This window comes from Coccomyxa subellipsoidea, assembly GCF_000258705.1.
Source record: "Coccomyxa subellipsoidea C-169, whole genome shotgun sequence".
In the NCBI taxonomy this organism is placed as follows: domain Eukaryota; kingdom Viridiplantae; phylum Chlorophyta; class Trebouxiophyceae; family Coccomyxaceae; genus Coccomyxa; species Coccomyxa subellipsoidea.
The window spans coordinates 4,000,219-4,023,637 of record NW_005178042.1 but is presented as its reverse complement, the minus strand read 5'-3'; the positions used below and the strand labels follow the sequence as shown (position 1 = coordinate 4,023,637).

General features: G+C 53.0%; 4 protein-coding genes and 1 non-coding gene across 5 annotated transcripts; 4 read left to right on the top strand and 1 right to left on the bottom strand.

The window, feature by feature from the left end:
- Positions 1-3,053: 3,053 nt before the first annotated feature.
- On the top strand, positions 3,054-8,304 carry COCSUDRAFT_26914 (hypothetical protein; the record flags this gene model as incomplete). Its single annotated transcript, XM_005652305.1, has 13 exons — positions 3,054-3,166; positions 3,390-3,531; positions 3,753-3,990; positions 4,185-4,358; positions 4,592-4,779; positions 5,168-5,370; positions 5,569-5,657; positions 5,864-5,950; positions 6,216-6,358; positions 6,640-6,799; positions 7,105-7,269; positions 7,586-7,756; positions 8,062-8,304. Exons 2-13 carry the CDS (start codon positions 3,431-3,433, stop codon positions 8,302-8,304), a joined length of 1,962 nt encoding a protein of 653 aa, XP_005652362.1. The 5' UTR covers positions 3,054-3,166; positions 3,390-3,430.
- Positions 8,305-9,435: 1,131 nt separating this feature from the next.
- On the top strand, positions 9,436-11,851 carry COCSUDRAFT_4465 (acyl-ACP thioesterase; the record flags this gene model as incomplete). The annotated part of the gene is made up of 8 exons (XM_005652304.1): positions 9,436-9,570; positions 9,831-9,967; positions 10,072-10,185; positions 10,366-10,461; positions 10,658-10,718; positions 10,893-11,024; positions 11,496-11,593; positions 11,782-11,851. Coding segments are annotated over 8 exons (843 nt in total), but the record flags the coding sequence as incomplete, so codon positions are not given.
- A 1,948-nt stretch (positions 11,852-13,799) lies between these two features.
- COCSUDRAFT_39384 (hypothetical protein) lies at positions 13,800-16,083 on the bottom strand (the record flags this gene model as incomplete). The annotated part of the gene is made up of 5 exons (XM_005652303.1): positions 13,800-13,913; positions 14,178-14,216; positions 14,621-14,770; positions 15,392-15,543; positions 15,768-16,083. The coding sequence occupies 5 exons, from the start codon at positions 16,081-16,083 to the stop codon at positions 13,800-13,802; spliced, it is 771 nt and encodes a 256-aa protein (XP_005652360.1).
- Positions 16,084-17,182: 1,099 nt separating this feature from the next.
- COCSUDRAFT_26911 (glutaredoxin) lies at positions 17,183-19,433 on the top strand (the record flags this gene model as incomplete). The annotated part of the gene is made up of 6 exons (XM_005652302.1): positions 17,183-17,285; positions 17,400-17,525; positions 17,787-17,953; positions 18,413-18,511; positions 18,793-18,873; positions 19,056-19,433. The coding sequence occupies 6 exons, from the start codon at positions 17,183-17,185 to the stop codon at positions 19,143-19,145; spliced, it is 666 nt and encodes a 221-aa protein (XP_005652359.1). The 3' UTR covers positions 19,146-19,433.
- Positions 19,434-21,316: 1,883 nt separating this feature from the next.
- COCSUDRAFT_t7 lies at positions 21,317-21,387 on the top strand. Its single transcript has one exon. It is a non-coding gene; the product is annotated as a tRNA-Gly (tRNA).
- Positions 21,388-23,419: the final 2,032 nt, after the last annotated feature.

The window sequence follows — 23,419 nt, the reverse complement described above, 5'->3', positions numbered from 1 at the left end:
CCTGGCAACGATGCAAAAGCATGCCTGTTAAATGATATTGTGTAATGTGGTCGCAGGTTTGCACGATCATTATGAGGACAGGTGGGTTGCATGGCGCTGCAGCACCCGACATCTTTACAGCTTGTATCTAGTACTTGCACGATTGGACTGTATTGAAATATCTTAGCCGCTGGCTTCGTATCTGTGTATCGATCGAGTCTTTCCTGCACAGAAAACGTGCAGGATTGCCGTGAGTTGACAATTTTTGTCTGACTCTCGTTTGTGGCGTCGCAATGCAGTGATGAAGAAGTGCTTCTCTCGGATCCTTCAGAAGATGGAGATGGTGGCGACCGGACAGATGATGTGAGCTCCTCTCTTTCAGCATGTTCCAGTGGGACCATATGTTGGTGTAACAGCAGTGCATATTCAGCAACCTTATCAGGTGACAAGTTGTTTGGGGTACCAGGATTATGAGTACAGCCACGACACAGAGGAACATTTTGAGGATGCGGACGGTGACGAAGATTTCAAGAGCGTGCAGGACGATCTCGAGATCCGTCACGCAGAGGGTATGTCCTTCTCTCAATGTATGGATTGACCATTTTCGTCTCACCAGGCCGTGTCCATTCGCTTGGCTTGATGCACGTTCTGCTACTACAATATCGATATTAAAGTTGGAAGCTACCACTGACATGTTTAACCTTGTGCAGAGGATGCGAGGGTGAACGCACTGCTCGCGGAGCAGCGCGCATATGAGCAGCAAAGGAATCAAGCCCAAAATCAACCACATAGCACTACTGCAGCATTGGCAGATGCAGGCGATGTAAGTTATTTGTGCTCTCGTGCTGCTTCCGTCATGGCATTTGAGAATGTTGTGAGACCTTCTTCATTTTGTCATTTGCGGTCTCAACTCTAGTAGATACCCTATTGCTGGTTAGGCAATCTCCGTGCATGCTGCAGGCACACGTTTCTCAATCAATTAAGACTGTGATGTGTATGGCATCAACGTTCTATTGTCTGATGTTACAGGAACAGCGGCATGCGCTCAGGCAGCTGAACATCCTCAAGAACCAGAAGCCAGACCTGGACATGTCGGTGCTGGAAGGCTTTACAGAGGACAATCTGCACACTAGAATTGGTAAGCACCGCCATACATGCAGCTGTCATTCATGGACATGACGCACTCCGTTTTTCCAATCGCAAGGGTCGCCAATAGGATGTTACAGATGAGCAATTGATGCAATGAAGTCACACGGGAAAGTGTTGGGTCACACGACCATGTTGTGAGTTGGTCTGGCATGCACAGGTGCAATCTTCCAGGAGCGCGTGGCGCACTTCACGGACAATGATGTTGCCAACATGGCCGAGGATCTTCTGCCCCTGGTCAAGCGTCTGCAGGTATGCCCCCAGCGCCCTGCTCGGTATTGAATCTTGCTTTGGCAAATGCAGCTGTCAGCGCTCGTCTGTTGGCAACAATGCTTCTGCTCTCCAAGCACACATTCCATGTGCAGACTGTATAATGCACAGTTGCCACGTTATCTGGGAGTTTCCCGACCTGGGTAGTGGGGGCATGTCAAATATCATGAAAGCCATTCAGTTGAGAATGACCGATTCGACAAATCGTCTTGTGTTTTGCAGAGTGCTCCTGAGGAGGGCAGGTCTGTGGAGAGCGCAGCTGCCACCCTCAGCAAGGGCCCCACAGCAGAGGAGCGCAGCGAGCCCGCCAGACAGCCCCAGACCGACTCAGCTGCAACCAATGGTCATGCGGCGCCAGGAAATGGCTCTTCTGCTGCTCCTGAGTCTCCCGCCCCCTCAAAGCCCGATGAAGAGGTGGGTGCATGGCATACTGATGGTCTCATAGATTAGTGACATCTATGCGTGGAGCTTGAAATACAATTGTGCGTACATGTGTACCAATTTTCAGGATTTTCAAAACTTCTTGTGCCACCTTGCCGACTGATTGTACAAACAGGAGCAAGGGCGTTGGCCTGTTCTGAGGATGCTTCAGTATTTCTGCAATCAACCAGGATTTGCAAAACAGTTGTAATTAGAATATGTCATGTGTGCAGGCCCCAAGGTCCCCCATCAACGTGGACGCCCTCTTCAAGAAGGCCACTGCTAGATATGGCGGCTCTGAAGCTGGCTCACAGCCTGCAGAAACCAAGGCCAACGCTGAGGCGGCCGTAGCTGAGAATGTGGGCACAGCAGGTATGGTGCCTATATATGTTCTTAGTACCCCGTGTGATGTTTTGAGAGTCCTTGGCCCTGTATATATTTTCAGCGTGTTGATCTGCAAGAGCTTCAGCTTTTTATTGCTCTCAATGTGCATCCTCAATGGCTTTTCTCCAGACAGCAATTTGGCTGTGAAGTTCACCGTGAAGCATAGCCCCGGCTTGTGGTTCCAGCAAAAATACATGTCAGCACATGTGAGCACCGTCAGTGCCGTGATTGTGCGCTGTGATGCGCAGACGCAGCTGAGATCAAGGCTCCCGGTGGCGCCAGCCCGCGCAGTGCGATGCCGAGCCTGCCCGCACGCCCAGCTGCTCGGGGTAGTGCGATGCCCAGCCTGCCTGCGCGCCCGCAGCGCACTTCCGCCGGACCTGCTGCCTCCGCAGGTGGGCTACTCCCTTAAAATCCTGTGCCAGTCTGAGCTGTTGGCAGGGGGCGCACGCACAAATGCTCGCATCTTGCACTGGGCAAATGCATGAGTTCTGAATTTGTGCATCGCTGTAATGGGCACGTTGGCCCCACATTGACAGCCAAGCTTCTCGCCGTCGTGCTGCCTTGTCTCTTTACCCGAGCTCAGTGCGGAGCATGTGCTGCCTGTCAGGGTTTGCCCAGATGTCAATCCTTTCTCTTGACGGTGTAGGCGCGAGTGCGCCCGGCACAGGCGGCGCCGGACCGTCCCTGCCGCCACGGACCGCTAAGGCGCCGGCGGCCGAGGCCGAGCCCGCTCCGGCAGCTGCGAAGCAGCCGCCAGCCTCGCAGGCGCAGACCGGCAACACGATGCCGTGGAGCGGTGCACAGCAGGGAGCTTCGGCCGGCGCACAGAACGGCGGCAGCAGCCTGCCCAACGGCACTGGGGCATCCCACGCCCGCGGCCCTCCAGCTGCCAACGGCGGCACCGTCGCTCGTAGCGGCCCAGGCACCAGCCCCAGTGGCGGCAATCCCCCGGGCGGCAACCAAGGTATGCCTGCATTCCTTGTCTCCTAGTTAAAAAGTGCTTCTGTCTGGGCAGGCATCTTTCAGGCAACGTTCTCAATGATTATTATGGGGGAATCAGGGCGGCTGTTGCTCTGTATCCCTGCAAACCGTGGCCAATGAAGACTACATGTTCCAAAAAGATTGAATAAGTAAAAGAGTATTGAGGTCCGCAACAGCCGCCTCACAAGCATGCGGTGCCCGTGCAGGCAACGCCCCCGCAGAGGATGAGAACAGCGAGGCGGCGGTGATGCGGCGCAAGGTGCTTGGCCTGCACGTGCTGCTGCTCCGCATCGCCCTCCGCCTGGGCCAGAATCCGCGCTCCAGCCTCGTGCAGCAGGTCGTCTACAGGTGAGCACATCGAATTTGATGCCTTTCGCATCTTATCCTACTGCTGGTTTGGGATGGGTTTGGGATGGACCACTAGAGAGTCCATCTCCTTTGCACAAAGACAGAGTCTTGCGGTCTCCGTAGAAACAAACTGTGCATGGAAGATGAGGCGTAGCTGCGATCACAAGAGATGTCTCCTGCAGTTTCAATCGGGCTGAGATGACCTCTTGCGGGCTGATCAGGCTGGACCTGGCAGAGAGCATCCGCGCGCCAACGCGCGGACCGAGGCGCAACCCCTTCGAGACAGCGCTGGCGGAAGCTGAGCGGCAGGAGGCGGAGTCGGGCCCCCCGGCGGAGCTACCCTTCTCGGCGACCATCCTGTGCGTGGGCATCACTGGCGTCGGCAAGACCGCCACCATCCACTCCGTGCTTGGCCTGCCGCCCCCCGCCATGGGCAGCTTCGAGCCCGAGACCAAGCAGGTGCTCACACCCCTCAGATCGCCTGATCCTATAAGATTTCCCTTTCCACGAATAAGAGGCCAAGCTGGTGCCTCAGGGTCCAGTGAAATACAATTAGCACTTTAACATCACATTATACCTGGAGGGTAAACAGGGCGTAGGGATCAGAGAGATCAGGGCTGTTCAGGGTTGAAAGTGCATGCATATGTGTGCAGGTGCGTGTGCTAGACGGCGCAATCAACGGCATCCGCGTGCGCTTCATCGACACGCCGGGGCTGCAGGCCGCGGCAAGCGCAGTCGGGTACAACGCGCGCATCCTGGCGCAGATCCGCAAGGCGCACCGCAAGTACAAGCCCGACAATGTGCTGTACTTTGACCGCATGGACCAGGTGCGGGTCTAGAGTTCTGCTCTTTACAGTGTGCTCTCGTCCAGCTCTTTAAATGCAAATGAGAAAGGTCGGGTTCATCAGTGCCTGGCACTGTTGTTTGTGTCTCACTTCCTTTGTGATTTTGTTGCAAATTTTAAGATTAGCATATTAAAAAATATGGAGTTCTCGGGGTTTTGTTGGAGTCATGTATGCAAACATGACTACTCGTTACTCGTATGTGCTGGTGCATGCAGGTGCGCCGCGACCAGAGCGACATCCCGGTGCTGCGCGCGCTGACCAATTCGCTGGGCGCGGCCATGTGGTTCAACTGCATCCTGGTGCTCACGCACGCGGCCGCCGCCCCTCCCGACAACAATAACGGGCCCATGACCTACGACGTCTACGCCAATCAGCGCTGTCACACCCTGCAGCAGGCCATCCGGTGCGCACTCTTCTGATTCTTCTCTCCCTCCTGGCGGCTTGTCCTTCTGCTTTGCTGTTCTTTGTAAATATTTGGTAGCCTGCCCAGGTCACACGCTCTGTAAAATACATACCCACTGGAACCACTGAGACAGACGTGGCAGCAAGGGTTTAGATGGTACAGAAACCCCTGGCTCTTTTGTCTGGCAACTAGGGATTCTGTGTCACATTCACTACGAGTGTGGCATTGAGTAGGCACCGCATGCCACACAATGGTGCACAATACAGTATCTAGATGACCTGCTTTTGAGAGGTATCCCATTCCCCTATCTTCTGGCGCTCGATCTGCCTTAATGCCTGCTCTACAAAAAACATACGTGGTTTGTAACGTGATTCTTATATGCATGCAGGTTTGCTGCGGGCGATCAGCGGCTGATGAACCCCCTGGCTCCGGCTGAGAACCATCCAAACTGCCGGCGCAACGCGGCTGGGGAGCCCGTGCTGCCCAGCGGCAACCCCTGGAAGCAGCAGATGCTGCTGCTCTGCCTCTCCTCCAAGATCCTCTCCGACGCCGACTCTCTGCTTAAGATCTCTGCCACCAACACAGGTGCGTGTGTGCATCCTCTAATCATCCCATGCTTCTATTGGAAGTCGGATTTCCAGTCACTTGAGAGACTGCCAATGTACCGCTGCTCTTGATGAACCATAGAAGAAGTGTGCAAGAGATGCTGGCGAGCTGGCATTGCTGTGCTTGCTTATTATTTATGATTCATGTCTGAGCATCCGCTAAGTACTGATGCTGTTGCTGTAGGGCCAGCATCGCGGCTGCAGCAGATGCTGCGTGGGCAGCGCCTGCCGCCCATCCCCCACTTGCTGTCTGTTATGGTGCAGCCCAAACTGGTGTGCACTATCTCTATCCCCTATCTTTACAGCTAACTCCAGTCTTCTTGTCTAAATGTCCCCTAAGCGTGACAATGGGGGGCATGTTGTTTGGTCCAGTCGTCACTATTAGGGTGCAGTACTTTTGGGAGATTGGTTGTTGCCAGGCTCATGGTACCTGACCATTGCGCTCAGCCCCGCTGAACACTACATATGCATGGTTGCAGCCGCGCAAGTACCCTGAGGAGGAGAGGGACATCATGCGCGAGGATGAGATCGCGGCACTGCCCACAGAGGAGGAGCGCCGCCGCGAGGTGGGCTTTGCACCCTCCTCTAGTCACTTCCTCTGTATTGCACCTGACTCCTGATGTGGTTGGAGCAACTTTGAGTGTTAGTAACTTTCGAGACACTGCTGCGAGTGTTATTCACAGGGGTCCCTTGTCACTGCATCTTCACAGCTCACGGGCAACAGATGTTTGAACGTGCTGCATACATGGGAGGGCTGCCTTCTAGGGCAATGTTATAAGGCTGAGTGTGCATGCTGCTGCGCAGATGCGCAAGCGGCGCGAGTTCCTGAAGATCAGGCGCGAGGAGGCCAAGGCGGACGACGGCGCTCAGGTGTCCATCCCAGCGCCAGACCCGCCGCTGCCACCCACCTTCGACGCGGATGTGAGCACGCACCGCTACCGCTTCCTCGAGCAGCCCGGCGGCTGGCTGGCCCGGTGAGCTCGTACCCCTATGGCTGGCCTCAATTCTCGCTGCTTGATACAAAGTGCCTGTGTTGGGCTGTTTGGTTCGGTCTGTGCTTGACTCTGCCTGCATACTCTTTGCTGTTATCACTCAACTGCTTGCATGCAATATGTGCAAAGTATTTCTGGACGAAATTGATGCTGCTTTCTGGATGTTGCTCTGCGTGGGAATATGCGCTTTCCTTCCGAGCATGCTATAGGCAAGCAGCCCCCAGCACAAGCAGTAGGTGATGATTCAAATCTGGTGCATGCAGGCCGTTTGTGGAGCCGACAGGTCTGGACCACGACGACGGCATCGATGGCCTGTCGACTGAGCGCAGCATCGTGCTTCGGCGCAAGGGCCAGCACGTGGGCGGCATCCCGCTCTTCGCCATGGCCCAGATGCAGAAGGACAAGAACCAGCAGATGCTCAACGTATGCTCCCATCCCTCTTGACCGGAATGTCTGTTGTGGAATCTCAAGACACCTGGAGTTTCTGCAGGTCCTTTCCACCACCATATGTGGTTGTGGCCTGCCATTGCATGCTGCAAATCAACAGTACAGTCTTGCAGGTCTTGATTTGATCGTATTCCTTTTTCTCAGCCTGGGTTGAAGCAGGCTGCAAAGCAGTATGGGATGTTCTCTCAACAGTTGGTCTCGTGCAGAGTGTGATGACACCATCCCTTCTGACTCTTCATGTTTGAACCGTCTCAGTGATGACCCATGGTGTGCATGCACAGGCTGACGTGGAGGCATCGGTGTACCACACTTCGCGGCTGGTGAGCACGGCAGCGCTGGACCTGATGACGACGCAGCGCGACCTCATCTACACAGCGCGCGCCGAGACCCGCCTCAAGATCCACCCCAAAGACAAGGCCGCCCTCGGCATCACCGTCGCCCGTCTCGTTGAGGAGGGTGGACCACCCACAAAGGTGATACTTTCCTCCCTCTGAGAATCAATCCACGCTTCCTTGCCTCTCAAGGCTAGTTGCTTCCAGCAGCACCAGTCTGTCCCTGACCAGCAAATATTCCTCCGATCCATACCTGACGCCAATTCTATTGAGGGCTCCTCTCACATAATCACATATATCTGAGAAGTGAAGCCCAAGGATGCATGCGTTGTAGGTGGATCAGGTAGATAATGTCTTTTGCTGCTGGGCAATAGTCCACGATTTTTCTTGGAAGGAGAGTTGTGTCTGAAGGGTCTGTGCATGTGTGCAGGGCCCGGTGGCGGTGGGCCTGAAGGCGGAGAACCGGCTGAAGCTGCACAAGAAGGCCAAGCTGGTGTCGACGCTGGGCCGCATGACGTGCAAGACGCGCATGGGCCGCGAGAACGCGACTGCCGGACAGGCCGAGCTCAAGCTGCGCCTCGGCGACGACCAACGCTCCCAGGTGGGGGCGCTACCTCTGAAGTTCTGGCTTTTCACCCTATTTCACAGGACTACCATGTTGCTCATTTTGCTCAAATGTGGGGTTAGTATTCCATTATATCGGGTGTGCTGTCCCAGCCGGGTTTGCGACAATGTCTGCATGATAGTGATGCTCTGTCACCCTGTATCAGCACATTTGCAGGGGCTTCATACTATCACCACTTTGGCGTTGCCCGCATGTATGGACAATGTGTGCTTGGCAATGTATGCCGTGCCCACATCATTTGACTGTCACATGCCTGACACCTTGTGCTGCTGTGCTGTCAGATCGTGGCGGGGACGTCGTTCATGAACTTCCGCAACGACATGGCAATTGCCGGCAACCTGGCCGCGCAGTTCTCGCCGACGCCCGAAACGCAGGTGGTGTCTCGCTGCAGCCTCAACTCCAAGTCGGCGGGCTCTGTCTCCATGCGTGTGACCTCCCACGACTACCCCCAGCTGGGCTACTCGCTGTTGGTGCCCATCGCATCCGCCCTCATCAACCGCCTCCGGGGCAAGGACATGTATTGAGGCGCCTCTTTGTGTGTCTTGTGCCTGCATGTGGCGCTTTTCTTGCCTGTGCTGGACCTGGTTCAATTACAAGACTCCGCCACTGTGGCTGAAGCTGAGCAAGAGTGTGCTGACAAGGCGCGTAGACAGGTAGTAAATTTTGCTGACCTTACCTGAAAGTAATGAGCTGGGTGAAAGTGTTCGTGTTGACTAGAGCTGTGTGGCAGGGCGATTCTTAACTACTTCACATTGTAACGTAACAGGACAAGTTCACTATCAAATCACAGGCAACTGGACTCACGTGTGATTTCATGTGACCGTACACGACACATCGAGTGCACTGCCAATGTCACACACAAGAGTCAGGACGATGCCTTGACGTGGTCACTCATTTGGCATGATTGATCAGAGGAGAAGATCTCTACCACTTCCCAGGATCTTTGGCCCTAGTGCTGGTGCAAAGTTTTTCTCGCCGTCCTCGAAATTGGAGACAGTGCAAGACCAGATCACTCGAAACCTGGGCAACCCGGCAGATCGGCTTGACGACCCCATCAATGAATCTCAGCGCTGTGTACAGAGCTCTCTATGTTCGAAACAATGTCGCATATGAAAGTGTGATGGATCCAAGTGCAATCCCCCCTATTATTTATTCCCAAGGAATAATCTTGGAGGATGTGTGCGCTATTGGCTTCGAATCCCTGATAGGGCATGAAACCTAGCCCAGCGTCGACACAAGAATTGCCTTGATGGCCCACATGGAGTTACACCAGTTGTGCAGGCGATGTGCCAGCTTGAGGCGTCTGCAATATAAGTCACATTGCTGGGTACAGGTACATATCGATCGTCTGTTCCCAATGCTGTTGGCCAATTGCCAGGGCTAAGCACCTACTCATCAGCTTGATACTTTGACAACTCTGCGATTCGTCCACCCTGTACAGCATGATGACGTTGTTGAGCGCTTGTCAAAGAGCCAGCGCATGCCCATCAACCTCCTTCAGCACTCAGACAAAGGTAGCAGTGAGGCCGAGCCTGAAGAGACAGAGCAATTATACTCAACACAAGACGTGCGGGTCAACCTGCTGCCGCGCCTCGGCCGCATTATCAGAGGCGACATTGACAAACGGAAAGACACAGAATTTGGCTCTGCAAGGCATTCCACAACAGCCTTGCGAAGCGGGGCGACTCAACGATGATGGCACAGCTTTCTTGGAAGAGCACAGGATCCGAGGTTACGAAGTTGGACCAGATCAGAAAACTACAATCGTCACAATTGCAAACCTACTGCAGGTCTGTATATTTTCCATCTGCATCATCTAAAGCCATGCCCCTTTTGCCGGGGCTTGCCTAAAAGCCTTCATGTGTGAGGGCCCAAAGGTTGCCATTGTTCTTCCAGTGGGCATGATTACTGAAGAATTGCGAGTCAATCATGCAATTGATGTTCATGACATGTCTGGGCTTTTCAAGGTTTCCTCAGCCCCAGCTACAGACCCTGTCTTGGTCAGCAGGAGGTACACTCTGGTGTAGAAAGTGTTCTGCGTGCAATACAGGAAGTGGCTGGGAATCATGCTGTTGCACTGTGGGGCCGTACAGATGCAGGCTACGCCACAGACCCCCTCATGGTGGAGCGGCATCTCATCTTTGCTGTGACCAGAATGCAGATCAGGATGGACACCTACCCAAAATGGTAGGCCTTCTTATTGTTTCTTGCCATTGCAAATTCTCTGTTGTATTTTGGCGCCTACTGAAAGGCTATTGAAGGAAGTTGCTAAGACCACCTACGTGGTGCAGGGGAGATCTGGTGCAAATTGAAACATGGTTTCAGGAAGAGGGGCGCGTGTCAGCATGCCGCAACTGGATCATCATCAACCAGTCCACAGGGGAGGAGATTGGCCGCGCCACAAGGTGCCTTCCAGCTTTCTCTCGCACGGCTAAAAGGAATACTATTGTAATCATCTTCAACTCAAGTTCCAGGATTCATGCTGTGCCAATATCAATGGGGACTTTTATACTCTAAATGCAATACCTTAGGTTACTCACAAGGGAATTTTTCTGTCATGTCCTGAGGATTGACTACTGTTGCAGCACGTGGGTGATGGTGAACACGCTGACGAGGCGGCTGGCAAAGATGCCGGATGAGATGCGCGCCAAGATGGAGTACCTGGCACCCCACCCCTCCAGGTGCGCGCCAATTTTTGCATGGCTTTCAACGTGGAGAACAAACACTTGCTGAGCAGGGACGTTCTGTGTTTTTGACATGAGCATGAATAAGTTCGGGCATCCATGTTTATTCCTGGAAGCTACCACTTTACACCAGCTCTGCGACCTCTTAAGCTGTCTGCAAAAGCTCAGCTGATTGTGATTTGTTGTACTGCAGGAATGTCCTTCCTGCCGCAGAGGTCCGTCGGAGAATTCCGGATCTGGCTATTCCCCCAGAGGTGAGCTCATCAGCACCACTCTTTCCTTCCCTGGTGCTCATCCTGTATTCTGTTTCATCTTTCTGCAGAGTCCAGTTTGAACAGATTCGTCAATGCTAATCGTGTGCTAGCTTGAAGGAAGGAGTGTCTGCAAGCTTACAGCGGGTCAATGAAGGACCTGTGGTGGCTGTGCAGATCGAGGGGCCGCTTCAGGTGGCGCGGCGCAGTGACATGGACATGAACGGCCACATCAACAACGTCACCTACCTGGGCTGGGCGCTGGAAACTGTGCCCCCAGACGTCTACCTCAACTACAGCCTGCACGAGGTGACCACCCTGTGCTTGCAGTAGTAGTAGTGAAACAAGTTCCCGCAGGGCTTTCTCGCGCGCTCAAAACCTATTCTTTTATTTTCCTGCAACCCCAAAACTGGCCCATTTCACTAGGAAAATAGGCGTTTTGGGCTGCACATTATTTACTACATGCTCCCGCAGGCAACTTCCCACACCCCAAAAACCTGTTGTTAAACCACCCAGCAGGCTTGAAAAAATTATTTTTAGGGAATTTCAGGTTTATAAATTAGTTTTTGAGAAGTGGGGGTTTTAAGTCGACTACTACAGCATCACAGCATGCTCCTTTTGAGCCCTTTGAAGCGAGATTTCAGGCCAAAAAACTGCTGCTGGCAGATGGCCTCTGAGAGCCTCCAAATTTGTTGTCAATCCACTCCAGCCTTTGCTATACATGGCACCTGCTACGATGTTGTCTTATACAGATTTTGACACCATATGTGGTGTGCCCAGATGGAGATCGATTACAAGTCGGAGTGCATGGCCGGGCAGACTGTGGAGGCTCTGGGCAGCCGCATCCAGGAGGAGACCAACGGCTCAGGCATGCTCAGGTAAGACAGCCACAAGCCTGCCCCCCCCTTTATTCTGATCCCAGCAGTGCCAGGACACACAGTTATTGGGGCAACCGTGCTCCTAGAGCGCATGTTTCAAGCCAAGCCTGGATATGTCCCAAGTTGAGGAGTGGAGGCCTCGCCTGACAATGCTGATGTGATGCTGATTGATGTCAAATGTTGTGCAGGTTTGTGCACATGCTGAGGCGCTGCGACGACACCGGCTGCTATGAGCTAGTGAGGGCTCGCACCACCTGGCGGCCCCAGTACGGCCAGATGCAGCTGCACTGAGGCGGCGCAGTTGACAGCATGCGACAGTCAGAGTGAGCAGACGGCAGCGTGCCACTTGAGCCAGCGAGCTGCAACTCCCATTTCCACTCTCGTCGAAAGCCAATGCAGCTTACAAGGATTTCAGACTGATCAAGCAAGCATTGGCTTGGATCGCTGAATGTCATGCTCTGCAGCTAGCATTCAGTTGCTTTTCGGCAGTAGCTGTACCCCAGCCAATTCTTTTACTGCGGCAAAGATCTCATTGTGCAAATCCTGCTAGCCTGACGGCGACCTCGGAAGGACAGGGCCATATATCCCTTTAGAGAAGGGTCCATCTTGCAAATTACGCCTGCCATGTGGTAGCAATCTCAATGCTCTACTGGAGGAGATTAGCTGTTGACGCCTTGATTCCGTGGTGAGCCATGGTGATCTCCCACAAAGAGTTGGGAAACCTTTAATTGGAGAACCTCGTGCAATCTATTCTTGCAGGGTCATATGTTCTGTGTATTGTTGGGGAGGAAAAGTAGAAGCTGGGTGCTGTGAATGCTGTGCAAGAGCGCCCCTGAGAGCAGAATTGGACAGCCACATTCGGCTATGAGATGAGAACTCACAGGAACAGAACTTACAGAGAACTTGAGAGGCTTGTGTTGAGTACCAAGGTGGCAGACTCGTACAAGATGTTGTGAGGATTACTCCACAACACAGGATTATTTTCATGTTCCAGGGCACCTGGTGCAGTATGTGACAAAACTGCGAGAAGACGATTTGGCGGGTGCACTTACCAGGCCGTGACAGATGGGGCGACTTTGTGCAAGAACATGATGCGGTATTATTGCAAAACTTTCTGAGGGAGAATTGGTCTGTGATGATGTTTGCGGAGAGCTGTTGAGACAATGTATGGTACACAGCAGAGACCGGATAGATAGCAAGTGTCTCGGAAACGGATGGATGAGGGGAAGTCTGTGTATATTATTGCTTTGACTTGAGGAGAAGAGGGGAGCTTCTTTCATTTGGTGCGCCGGCACCTTTGGTGCTGCTGGCTGCGCATTTGATCGATTTGTTGGCTAGCTTGCACCCGGGTGCACTTTCTTTTCTTCTGAGTTGACTCCAGTGCAGTCAGATTTTTTAGCAAAGGTCCGAGGAAGATTGTACTATAGAATGCGGCGCCTTAGCACTAGCATACAAATATGTTTGCTTTCGTCTGCTTGTTGTGCGCTTTAATATGTTTACATCCTCTGTAATATTGTTGGCTCTGCGCCTGCAAGCTGCCCAGAGTGCATTGAGGCATCTGCCATCTTAAGATCTTTGCAAGGCTGCGCTAATCTACATTTTCAACTTCCCGCGGGGACACCAGTAACCTTAACATGCAAAGGGCAAACCATGACTTGCACTTTTTAACATCTACAACTGTTTGGTTCTACACAAACAGCTTTCTGGCCGGCCATTGCATTGCTAATCATTGCTACGATCTAGCAAATGCAACCTCTCTGTGTCATTACATGCAAAGCAAGCACATGCAGTCAGCACTTCATCTAAGGACCTTGGATTGCTTCCCTTGAACATTTGCAGGTCAACGCTGCCTGTACCCGGGTTGTTGCCTGATATGAAGCCCACGTTTCAGTATGCTATGCCTGCATCATCCTCGAGCACACTTGTGCAGATATGCGCGCATATCTTCTGCTGCTCATATTGGGCAAGCCAGGGCAAATCACCCTGCCAAATAAGAGCTTATGGTGCCATTTCATACAAGCCACATCGTCTGTGGCGCTCATCAATGCTCATTACCCTGTCAAAATACCAAGGCCCCCATACTTGGCAGATCTGGCGCAATGCTCGGATCTGGTCTGCTAGGACATGCAGCTGAGCTTAGCAGCGCACGATGGTTGAAGCCTGGTCGCCCCTTGTTTAGGGTGGCAGCGATGTATATGGTGTGCTCTCAGGCGCTGGCAGCGCTGCTGCTGTTGCTGGTGTGGGTGAAGAGGCTGCCAAAGCGCTCCTTCAGCCACGCCCACAGCGCAAACAACAGGCCCATCAGCCGTGCCAGAGGGCCCTGCACAGCAAAATGCAGCGTCAGAGCCTGATCCCTAATGGCTTCTCCAGAGAGTTTGGGATGAGCCTCTAGATCCAGATTGGGCAGGTCTTCCGGCAATACCACATATCTCACCGGAATAGATTCAAGAGAATACTCGGCCAGACCAGGAAGCTTGTAAAGCGGCTGGTAACTTGCAAGAATGCTGCATAGTATAAAAGCTGATGTCAATGGATGTTTCTGTGTGGCATCGGAAGGGCTGCAACAGGGTGGAAACAAAAGTACCTGTGAACTCTCCTGAAAGGTGTCGGCAGGCAATTTTGCCTGCACCCACCAAACAGGCAGCTTCAGACAAGAAATCTTAGTTAATGTGCCTTGGCTTTGAGTGAAATCTGTAGCAGCTTGAAATCTAATCCCCAAGGATGTCTGCCAGAGGACCAGGACAGCAGCAGTAGTATCTTCTCAAATCTTGTACACTCGCCTCCTCTAGTATGAAATACAGCCAATCTATCTAATAAAGCTCGCTCCTTGCAGAAACAGCATCCTTTGCACAAAGCGGTTTCCATTGCATGTTGATTGCTGCAGGCGATGCAGCAAAGGTGCCGGACTTGCCATCCTACCTGGCAGGCACAACTTGTCCTATAACCCACCAATTAGCGCCGTCCTTATTTTGGTGGATAGATATTGGCTTGGGCTATCCAAAATGCCATGTAACTGGCGCTGCGCACCTGGTTGGCAGCGGCTGCCTGCAGGCGGTCAATGGTTGCGTAGCGCTGCTGGCGGCGGCGCAGCTCCTCTTCTTTGCGGCGTTCGCCCTCGGCCTTGATGGCCGCCACCTTGGCCTCGTACTGCACCTGCATCCGCCGTGCCGTCTCCGCCTGAGCCAATCACAGATCACAAGTTTACTCAGGAGGGCGTCAAGTACCATATTGGTCACTGTAAACCCTGCACTTTGGAAAATTTGAGATACTCCTGCAGGAATTCTGCAGGGGTTTCCCGCAGGCTGCCAAGCAATTTTCAGGCATTTTCCGCAGCTTGTCTCCCAGATATTTTGCAGTCCCAGGTAATTTGAGGATTGTCTGTGATGATCTGAGCCATGAAATCCCAAGGGGCTCGACTTCCCGGTGCCGATGCTGACGCAATCACACACCCCACTCACTTGTTTCAGGCAGGCACAAATGCTAGCGCAAGGACTGCCTTGGGGCCCTACAACGCATGCAGCCACAAAGAGCTGTACATGACACCCCGGTGCCAAGTACAGCTCAACCTGCCCACGCAGAGCTGGGCCGTAGGAAATCTGCTAGGTCCCATCAGAGGCTACACGCTTTTGGCCCTCAAAGTAAATCTGCATGCACAAGAAGAATGCATCCAAACTGGACGACTTCAAAGGCAGCAAGGTCTCTGCTTCCATGCGATAAATATGTCTAGTAAAATTCCTGCGACATTTGTGAGCAGCACTGTGCGGCGCATCTGCTTGAATCCGAAAATCAGGGGCGCACCGCCAAGTCGAAGATGGCCTCTCCGCGCTGCTGCAGAGTAGCGGGCTGAGCAGGAGTCTCAGGAGCCTTTGCCACGGGCACGGCTGGTGCAGCCGAGACTGCTGCGGCAGCAACAGGGGCCGCCAATGGAGCCGCTGTCATCTCGCGCGCACCTGTACACTCATATCATTGAGACCCCATTGAAAATCCCATATGAACATCTTCATGTGATTTTTCCAACTCAACTATGCACCCTTCACCGCGTCTCCATGCTCATAGCGGCTGTGACACCATACATGCAGCGGGGCCATGCTGATATGAGGCTCAAAGTTCGATGTAAGAGGTTCTGGTAGGATAAAGCAGAGGAGAGCACGCTGCAGTGGGCAATTTGCTGCACCTGCAAGGGTTGCCTCCTCAATCTCCTTGGCTTCGAGGACTGGCAGAGCCTCCAGCTGAGTGCCTGCCTCCCCTGCTGGTGCCCTGGCAGCATCGGCCACCTCGCTGTCCTGAGCGGGCTGTGCTGCCACGGCGAGCACAGTCTTGGCAGCTGTTCTGGCGCTGTCATCCTGTGTTGCCTTAAGCGCTGCCTGGGCACGCGCCGACTCCTGCGCGGCAGCTAGCAGCGAGCTTGCAGAGGCTGGAATCTCTGCAATGGCGGCTTGCAGCTCCCTTTCCACAGGCTGTGCTGATGATGGGCTTGCTGAAGATGCCATGCTGGCGTCCTCGCTCGTTGCTGTATTGGAGCTGCTGCGAGGAAAAACATACGTCAGTTAATTTAGCAAACGCATTACGCGGCGCCCCTCGAATATTCATGGGACTCCGGGTTGCGTGCAACCTCTTCATGACGCAGAAGATATGCCAAGGAGGAAATGAAATTTTAACGTCAAGCCGATGCGCACGATGGCCAATGCACATCAGGTTCAATGTTTTCGTGGTTCTCACAGAAAGGGGTATTGGCAGGCTCGGGCCTTGCCTGACGCCGGATACTTGGTCTTCCAAGAATTTCTTGGTTGCTCTGTCATTGAAGGCTCCGAAAACCACTCCTCCAAGGAGTGCCGAGAGCAAAAGAGGGACTGTGTAGTTTTCTGCCAGGCCTCCGCTTGCTTGTGAAGCTGCTTGCGCTGTTGCAGGAATGATGTACGCCAACGGGCAGATGGTAGCAAACAGCACAGCCTGTTTCTGCCAGTGTTCTGACACGGCCTTTGCGTTTGTCAGTGGATGATTCTGTTTAATATGCTGACACACTGCTACATCTGCGCGGAATCTGACAACTGAGAGTCTCCTTGCACGACGCGCAGGAGGTGCGAGTGCTGGTAAGGAACCTAGGCGGGATGTGCCTAGGGACTGCATTGTTCCAATCTGCTGACCAGCAGGATCGTGCAAGTACGTGCTGCTGGAAATCCCACACCGCGACATTGAGTGCCCAGCTCCGAGAATCCCGCCATCGGAATCCCTGATCCAACCGGCGCCAAGTTTGGCTGCATTGCCACGTGCGATAGCATGCGGATTTCTGGCGAGCAACTCAACGCTGTGGCTACTTTGCCCCCGATCCCATCAGTCGGCGCTAATCTAAAGTTCACATAAACAGATCGAGGCATCATGCACACGATGCAGATCTGTAGTCTACCGGTGAACTTGCGATGCTTCACATCCCACTCTTTTCTTGTAGCACCGCACAGGCGGGCGGTCTTGGTCCGAAAGTTTGCTGTTAGGGATCACTCGCAAGTCTCGCAACGCAGATCGTCGTTCCGGTGCTGTGTGAGAGCAGATGTGGCAGGCACGAAAGAGTCCTTCGCACAAGCACAGCCAGTGATGGACAAAGGGGAACTCACACAATTTCCAGCAGCAGCTGGGGTGTACGCTGTGTACTCCCCTGATGGACGCTGTCAATACATCGGCCTCTCCCGGAAGGCAAGTCTTCCACAGTTGTAATGGCTAGGTGCCCCTGGCGTTCCCTCAGAAGTACCAGTGGATCCTAGAACTTCCCCCGAAGGTGATGACAGTAGATACTTGTGTGTGCTGCAGATAGCTGTGAGCATCGCCAGCCACCTCCAGGAGTTGAGGGACCTGACACATGCTGTCAGATACGAGGTAGTTGAGAACCCGTCCAGGGAGGACCTGACAGCTAAGTGGCAGGAGTGGGTCCAAGCAGCAGGTTAGGATCTCAGGCCACTTGCCACAGTGCGGTGCTGTAGTTGCAGAACTCGCAAAGGGCTGCACTTCGTCCTGGATAGCATTGCATGTGACCGCCCATGCCACATGTGCTTGTTGAGGCCTCCTTTGCCTTCTAGGGATGCCAAACAGAGAAGAATGCCTGAACTGCCGGTCTTGCCACTGTCCCAGGGGATTATGTGAAGCAATCTCTGGGCACCTGCATCCAGGATGACTGATGACGATGCTCTGAATTGATATGCAGTGGCGGAGAACGGGGAAGTCCCGCCAGGAAATGCAAAGGGGAATACGACGTGGGCGATCCGGCGCGCGATGGCCAAGCCGGAGATCAAGCTGACGCCGGGCAAGGGGTTGCAGGATCTCACGTGCTCCATCGAGGACCTCTTGGACCAGGTCGTCAAATCCAACAAGGTGCGCTCACAGCTTTCACGCAAAGCGACAGTGTTTGAGCTTGTCAAGCTGCGCAGAGGGGTGCAATGCTTGCATCTCTCATTGTTTTGTGTATCAGAGACAAATTCAAGCTGATCTTCGCTGGCCCTCCCAAAATTCTTTCTCAATGCTCTGTTGTTTGAAACAGTGCTGCTGCAAGTTTAGGGCCCCCTTGGCTGCCAGGTGTGGAAAGGGAAGTTGTACATCAAGCCATCTTTACTGCATTTTTAATAGGATTGTCATAGCAAGGACGACAACATTTCAGTCAGCATCAGCAGGATGGCATGTTTGCTAGCTCACCTTGAGCAGGCAGCAGGTGCTTGTGCCTGTAAGAAGGGCTGTGAAGACATGCGGACCATCCTCGACAACGTGCTGAATAAGCCTCTTGTCCCCATTTGGGGCCTAACAGCAGCACAGAATCAAGGCATGCCCGCTGCGCAGGTGGTGGCTTTTGTGAAGGGGACGCGCACGCAGCCGCAGTGTGGTTTCTCACACAAGGTCCTCAGCATCCTGAACGAAATCCGCACTCCATATGAAGTGGTGAGCCTCTCACTGTACATGATGGGGCACAAGTTGCTACCCCTTTGTCGCTCAGTTTTTGCTGCATGTCAGTGCTGCACAGCTGTTGCATCAATTATAGCCCCCTGTTGCTGTGCTAGCAACAGCGCAGACCAGTGAGTATCGCTAGTCGCTTACCCTGCAGCTGGTTCCTATGTGTCTGTCTGGCGATGTTGCAGTCAGGATCAATGAGTTTGTTGCATGATCCCACGTGAACGTGTCCACATGCACGCATTCATGCGGTTGTGTCTCTGGGTTTGCAGGTGAATGTACTGGACGAGACCTACAACCCGGGGTTGAGGGAAGCCATCAAGGCATACAGCCAGTGGCCAACAATTCCACAGGTAAATTTCTTCCTTCATAGTGGACACCCAATGACGGTTCACTATGTGTCAATTAATTTGCACCATCTGACCAGGTTGAGCTGTGTCTCAATTGTCCTTGTGACGTTTGGCAGCTCTGTTCCATTAGAAGCTTGGCCGCTATATAAATTCTTACTCACGGCAGTCTCTCTGGTTATGTGCAGTTGTACATCGATGGAGAGTTTGTGGGCGGAGCTGACATTCTGGAGGAGATGCACACCAACGGGGAGCTTAGAAAGATGCTCTCGACTTGAGGGCGCTGCTATCAGCAAGTTGAAGAATCTCCTGGGGGAGTGATGGAGATCAGTGAGCTGCTTTGGGGTTGTGTGCCCTGTATCTTGGCAGCTTGCATGCATGCGCGGTCCCATCGGAAATGCAATCAGTGCGCCGCACTCTGGTCGTGGTGGGAATTCCCTGGAGGAATTTATTTGCTGCCGTGCACGTCCCAACGTTGCTTGAATGGCATTGTCACAGTGACAGCGCAATGTGTTCCTCGCCATGCAAGATACTCTCAGTATGGCTGTAATAGTATATTGCCAAGCAGGTCCTGAATGGTTGGCATGTTTCACAATGTTGCGAGGCATCATCTTAACAGATGCATTGAACAAGTTTTCATGCTCGATGCCATGGGAGCTATGTCAGATCAGATCGTGATATAGAAGGGTGGTGTGGGGATATTCTTCCAGGAAATCCCAGATTGTTGATCCCTCGGGAGAAATTATTTCTATGAAATCTCAGCTCAGCGCACTAATATCATCACCCACTAGATGTGCTAGGGGAGTCTCGACCCCCATCCTTGATGGCATCAGGGCACAGGTTACAATCAGTATCCTTCTCAGTGAATGAACAGAGGGTTAGATAGAACACGACATTTTTGCATGATTCCTTTTCGAATACACTGACATTATCCAAAATAATTACAAAAAATGTGTCAGACTGCCTAGGCATGTGTTCTAGCGTCCCTCATGACTTGCATGCTAGTCTGCATCTGTATTCGTCAAGCATGCTTGCCACTGGCAGCTTTGTGTGCACCCATGTGTCCCCTTGCGCGTGTCCTGCTTCCCCGCGGCTGCCCACTGCTTCGATATGTCTTGCCTGATGCATGTCCTGCACCTGCTGCTCTTGCCTTTAGAAGTTCTTGCTTTCGCTTCTGGGATGGCATTTCGTGCTCAGAACGTAACCCGGCGCCGGCCGGCCCTGGAATTCAAGGTGTCTACGTGCTCCCCGCCGCTGGGTCTGAGTCATGTGTGTCCTTCCTGCTTTTGGGAGTGTGTTCGTTCAGATGTGCCCCAGCCCCCAAAAAGCCCCACTTGACAGGTTGTATGCAAACATAGATTCTGCACCTAGGCTGGAAGTGCCTTGCATGCTTCCGCGCACGACATGCATATCGCCAAGGAGCCATGCCTCCTTTCTTGGCGCTCGCACTGCCTGGTATGTCTGTGCAATTGCAATATCTATGGTTTATGGAAGACTCACAGGGGCCCGAACTCCCAAACGATCCCTTTGATGGTCCCAAATTTGCGACAAGCAAGCAATCCCCCATACGCTTCCCCCTAGTAGACAGCAATTGCAACACACAGGCACCCAACTAAGGGATGGCGGTGATGCCCGATCGGTTTTGGGTGATTTGCACCAGCGCCAGGGCCGATTACTTGTTGCAAACAGTTTCGGCAAGTGTTGACACCCCAAATTAAGTCTCAGATCATGCGCATAAACAAAAGCACCGGTTAGCAGAGAAGGGCTGCCGCAGCAGCATGTCTAGCAGAGGCTCTGTCTCTCGGGGCCTGTGTCACCATATGCATAAAATTCCAAAACCAGTGAAGACACCTGCCAGATTTGAAAGCAATGCCGGAGAAGCAAGTTATTTCTTGCCAGGGGTGCATGACACAAGCCGGCCTTCGCTGCATGCAAACCGGCCCAGCCCCCCAAGTGAGCGGTACATTTCCGGCCAGCCCCGCCTGGCTGCTTGAGCTGAGCGCACGGCGGGGGGTTGGGGGGTGCAACCCCCCAATTGAGCCTTACAGTTCTATTTAAATTTCTACAGATCTCTGGCTGCTTATCTTAGTGGCTGCACGCACTGCGGGGGCTTGAGCCCCTCTGATGATGCTTCCACTCATTGTGCAAGCTTTGCATGCACATCCCCTATTTGTTTTGCCATGCCCACAACTTCTAAAGGGACGAATCAGAGCTTCTGGCTGTACGCTGTGTTTGCAGCCTCCGGAGACTCTCATGACTATCATTGATCAACATAAACTTCACGTAGCCTATGTATACAAGTTGTGTCAGATTGAATACTAGAGGGAAGTGCGTGATTCCCCGGCTGACTGCCTGATCTTGCACAATTATAAATATCGCCGGACGACAACAATCTTCATCGAGCAGCGAGAGATCCAATTGGGTCGAAAGCCGCTCATGTGTCCCGGCGGCGTCAGTGGTCTAGTGGTAGAATACGTCCCTGCCACGGACGAGACCCGGGTTCGATTCCCGGCTGACGCACATTCCCTTTTTGTTTTTTTTTTCTTTTTTCGAGTCAGGAGGTAGTCCTTTACCCCTGGGTGGGTCCAGAATTGGTTGGGAGTGATTGGGTGGTCGAAAACTTATGTCATGTTTTTCGTCTGGGTGGGTAACGGCGGCCCCAGCGGGCCATTGATAAGTGGAGGAACCTCCGAGGAGGAATCTTTTCGTGCAATGAGACCAGTTCACATGAAATTTCTTCATACAGTAAGCTTCGGTGGCAACGTGGTGTTTGAGGCATCAAAAATGTTTTTGGGGGGGCTCCGCCCCCCCAAAACCCCCCGGGCCCGCTGCGCAAGCGCCGCGCCATGGTCATTCCACACATGTTATGCCGGATCAGTTGAGTAAAGCTTCGAGTTCAAGTAAGCATGAATGGTTGGAAATGGTCCGGTGTGCTTCTTCCCGCCGGATGCAACTTGCATTGCATTGAATCGCGACAGCTTGCTTGCCACCGGTGACCCCTCACTGGCTGTGGGAAAAGAGGAAGACCTGTGAGGGTGACGGGCTACACTGCAAGTCATTGAGTTCAAACATGACAATCATCGCAGGGTCCATAGCTCTGAGTCATCTGAAGGTTTGTTGGGGGGGCTCCCCCCCCCAAACCCCCCCGGGGCCGGCTACGCCGGCTCCGCCAGTGTCTCCACATGAGCTATTTCATACGGCATCAATTATGCAGGAAGAGCACCTTTGTTGTTGACTTGTGAGAGATATTGATGTTGGGTGACTCCCCAGGGTTCGCACTTTGCGGATCCAATGCCGGTGGTGTGCTCCAATTGCTCCAATCGCAATGCAATCGGGTCAATTAGATTCAGACAATTGCAAGTGCAGTTTGGGGATGGGGCCCTCTAGTCCCCAGTCATTGCTATTGGATCCGTCACTGTTGAGCAATGCTTGCTGCCCACAGGCAGTTCAACAGACGTGTTGAATATTTGAGCAATAGGTTTCAGAGGCTTTCAGTGCCTGATCTTGCAAGCAAAGAGGACCCTTTTCATCTCTGCAAAGTACTGTGTCAGGTCACCTCAAGCCACCTCTGGCAAGCTCCAGCAAATACATTGAAGGGACAAAGCATGAATCCATTCGCCATTGGAACCATAAGAAAGGGCCAATGTTGGTTGCGGCTTGTATTGCCAGATCAGCGACTGGGGCTTGAGCGAGCAGTGAGAGTCGCGGCGCAACTGTAGTTGGCATATCTCTGCAGAGCATAATTGACAGCCAGCCAATAAACTGCGCCCTTTTTCATGTGTAAGTGGGACGTTGCAGACATGGAAGATTGCCCCACATGCTCTTTGGGAATACGGCTGGCAGGAAGTTGCCAATTGCGTCCTTTGGCAACAATTTTAAGACTATGCTCAACAGGCTGTTGAGGACTGCATTCATACTTCTGTGAAGGGAGCACTGCCTGCAGCGTATGAACTGAGCTATAGCAAGCATATCAGGTGTCACTCGAGAGGCTTTTAAGCATCACAATCTTGGGACGACCAGCACCAGTGAGGCTACGATGCCAGGTCTTGCTGGTGACCTGCGAAGCAGGAATCCCCCGCTCTCTGAAGAATCGGACTCCAGGAACCTAGCATTCACTTTCATGCGACTTGTTTCATTTTAGAAAGAAGAGACAAGCAGCATCTGTTGTAGGGGTGCCATCGCCCATGGGGATATCTTGGATCTGGGCAGCCTGGTGACGCCCCCAGTAAGCACAAAGTTACGCTGCTCTGGGATATTCACATTGGGAAAAAAATCCATTTAGGTTTTGCTTGCCTCTGATATGAGCATTCTCTCGCATCAAAATGCAGCCTGCCCACTGGGGCAGCCCAACTTGGGCACTGCCCTTCTTGGAAGGCACAAAGTCTGCGATGAGGCTGCGCAGCAGACATATCTACTTCTGCTTACCATGCCTTGTTCGTAATGTTAGCAATCAAATAGCAAAGTAAACGTACACTTGCATTCAAGTCTCGCTCACAGGTCGATCGTGAAAAAAGCAGGAGATCCAACTCTGAGTTGCTGCACACCACCGAGC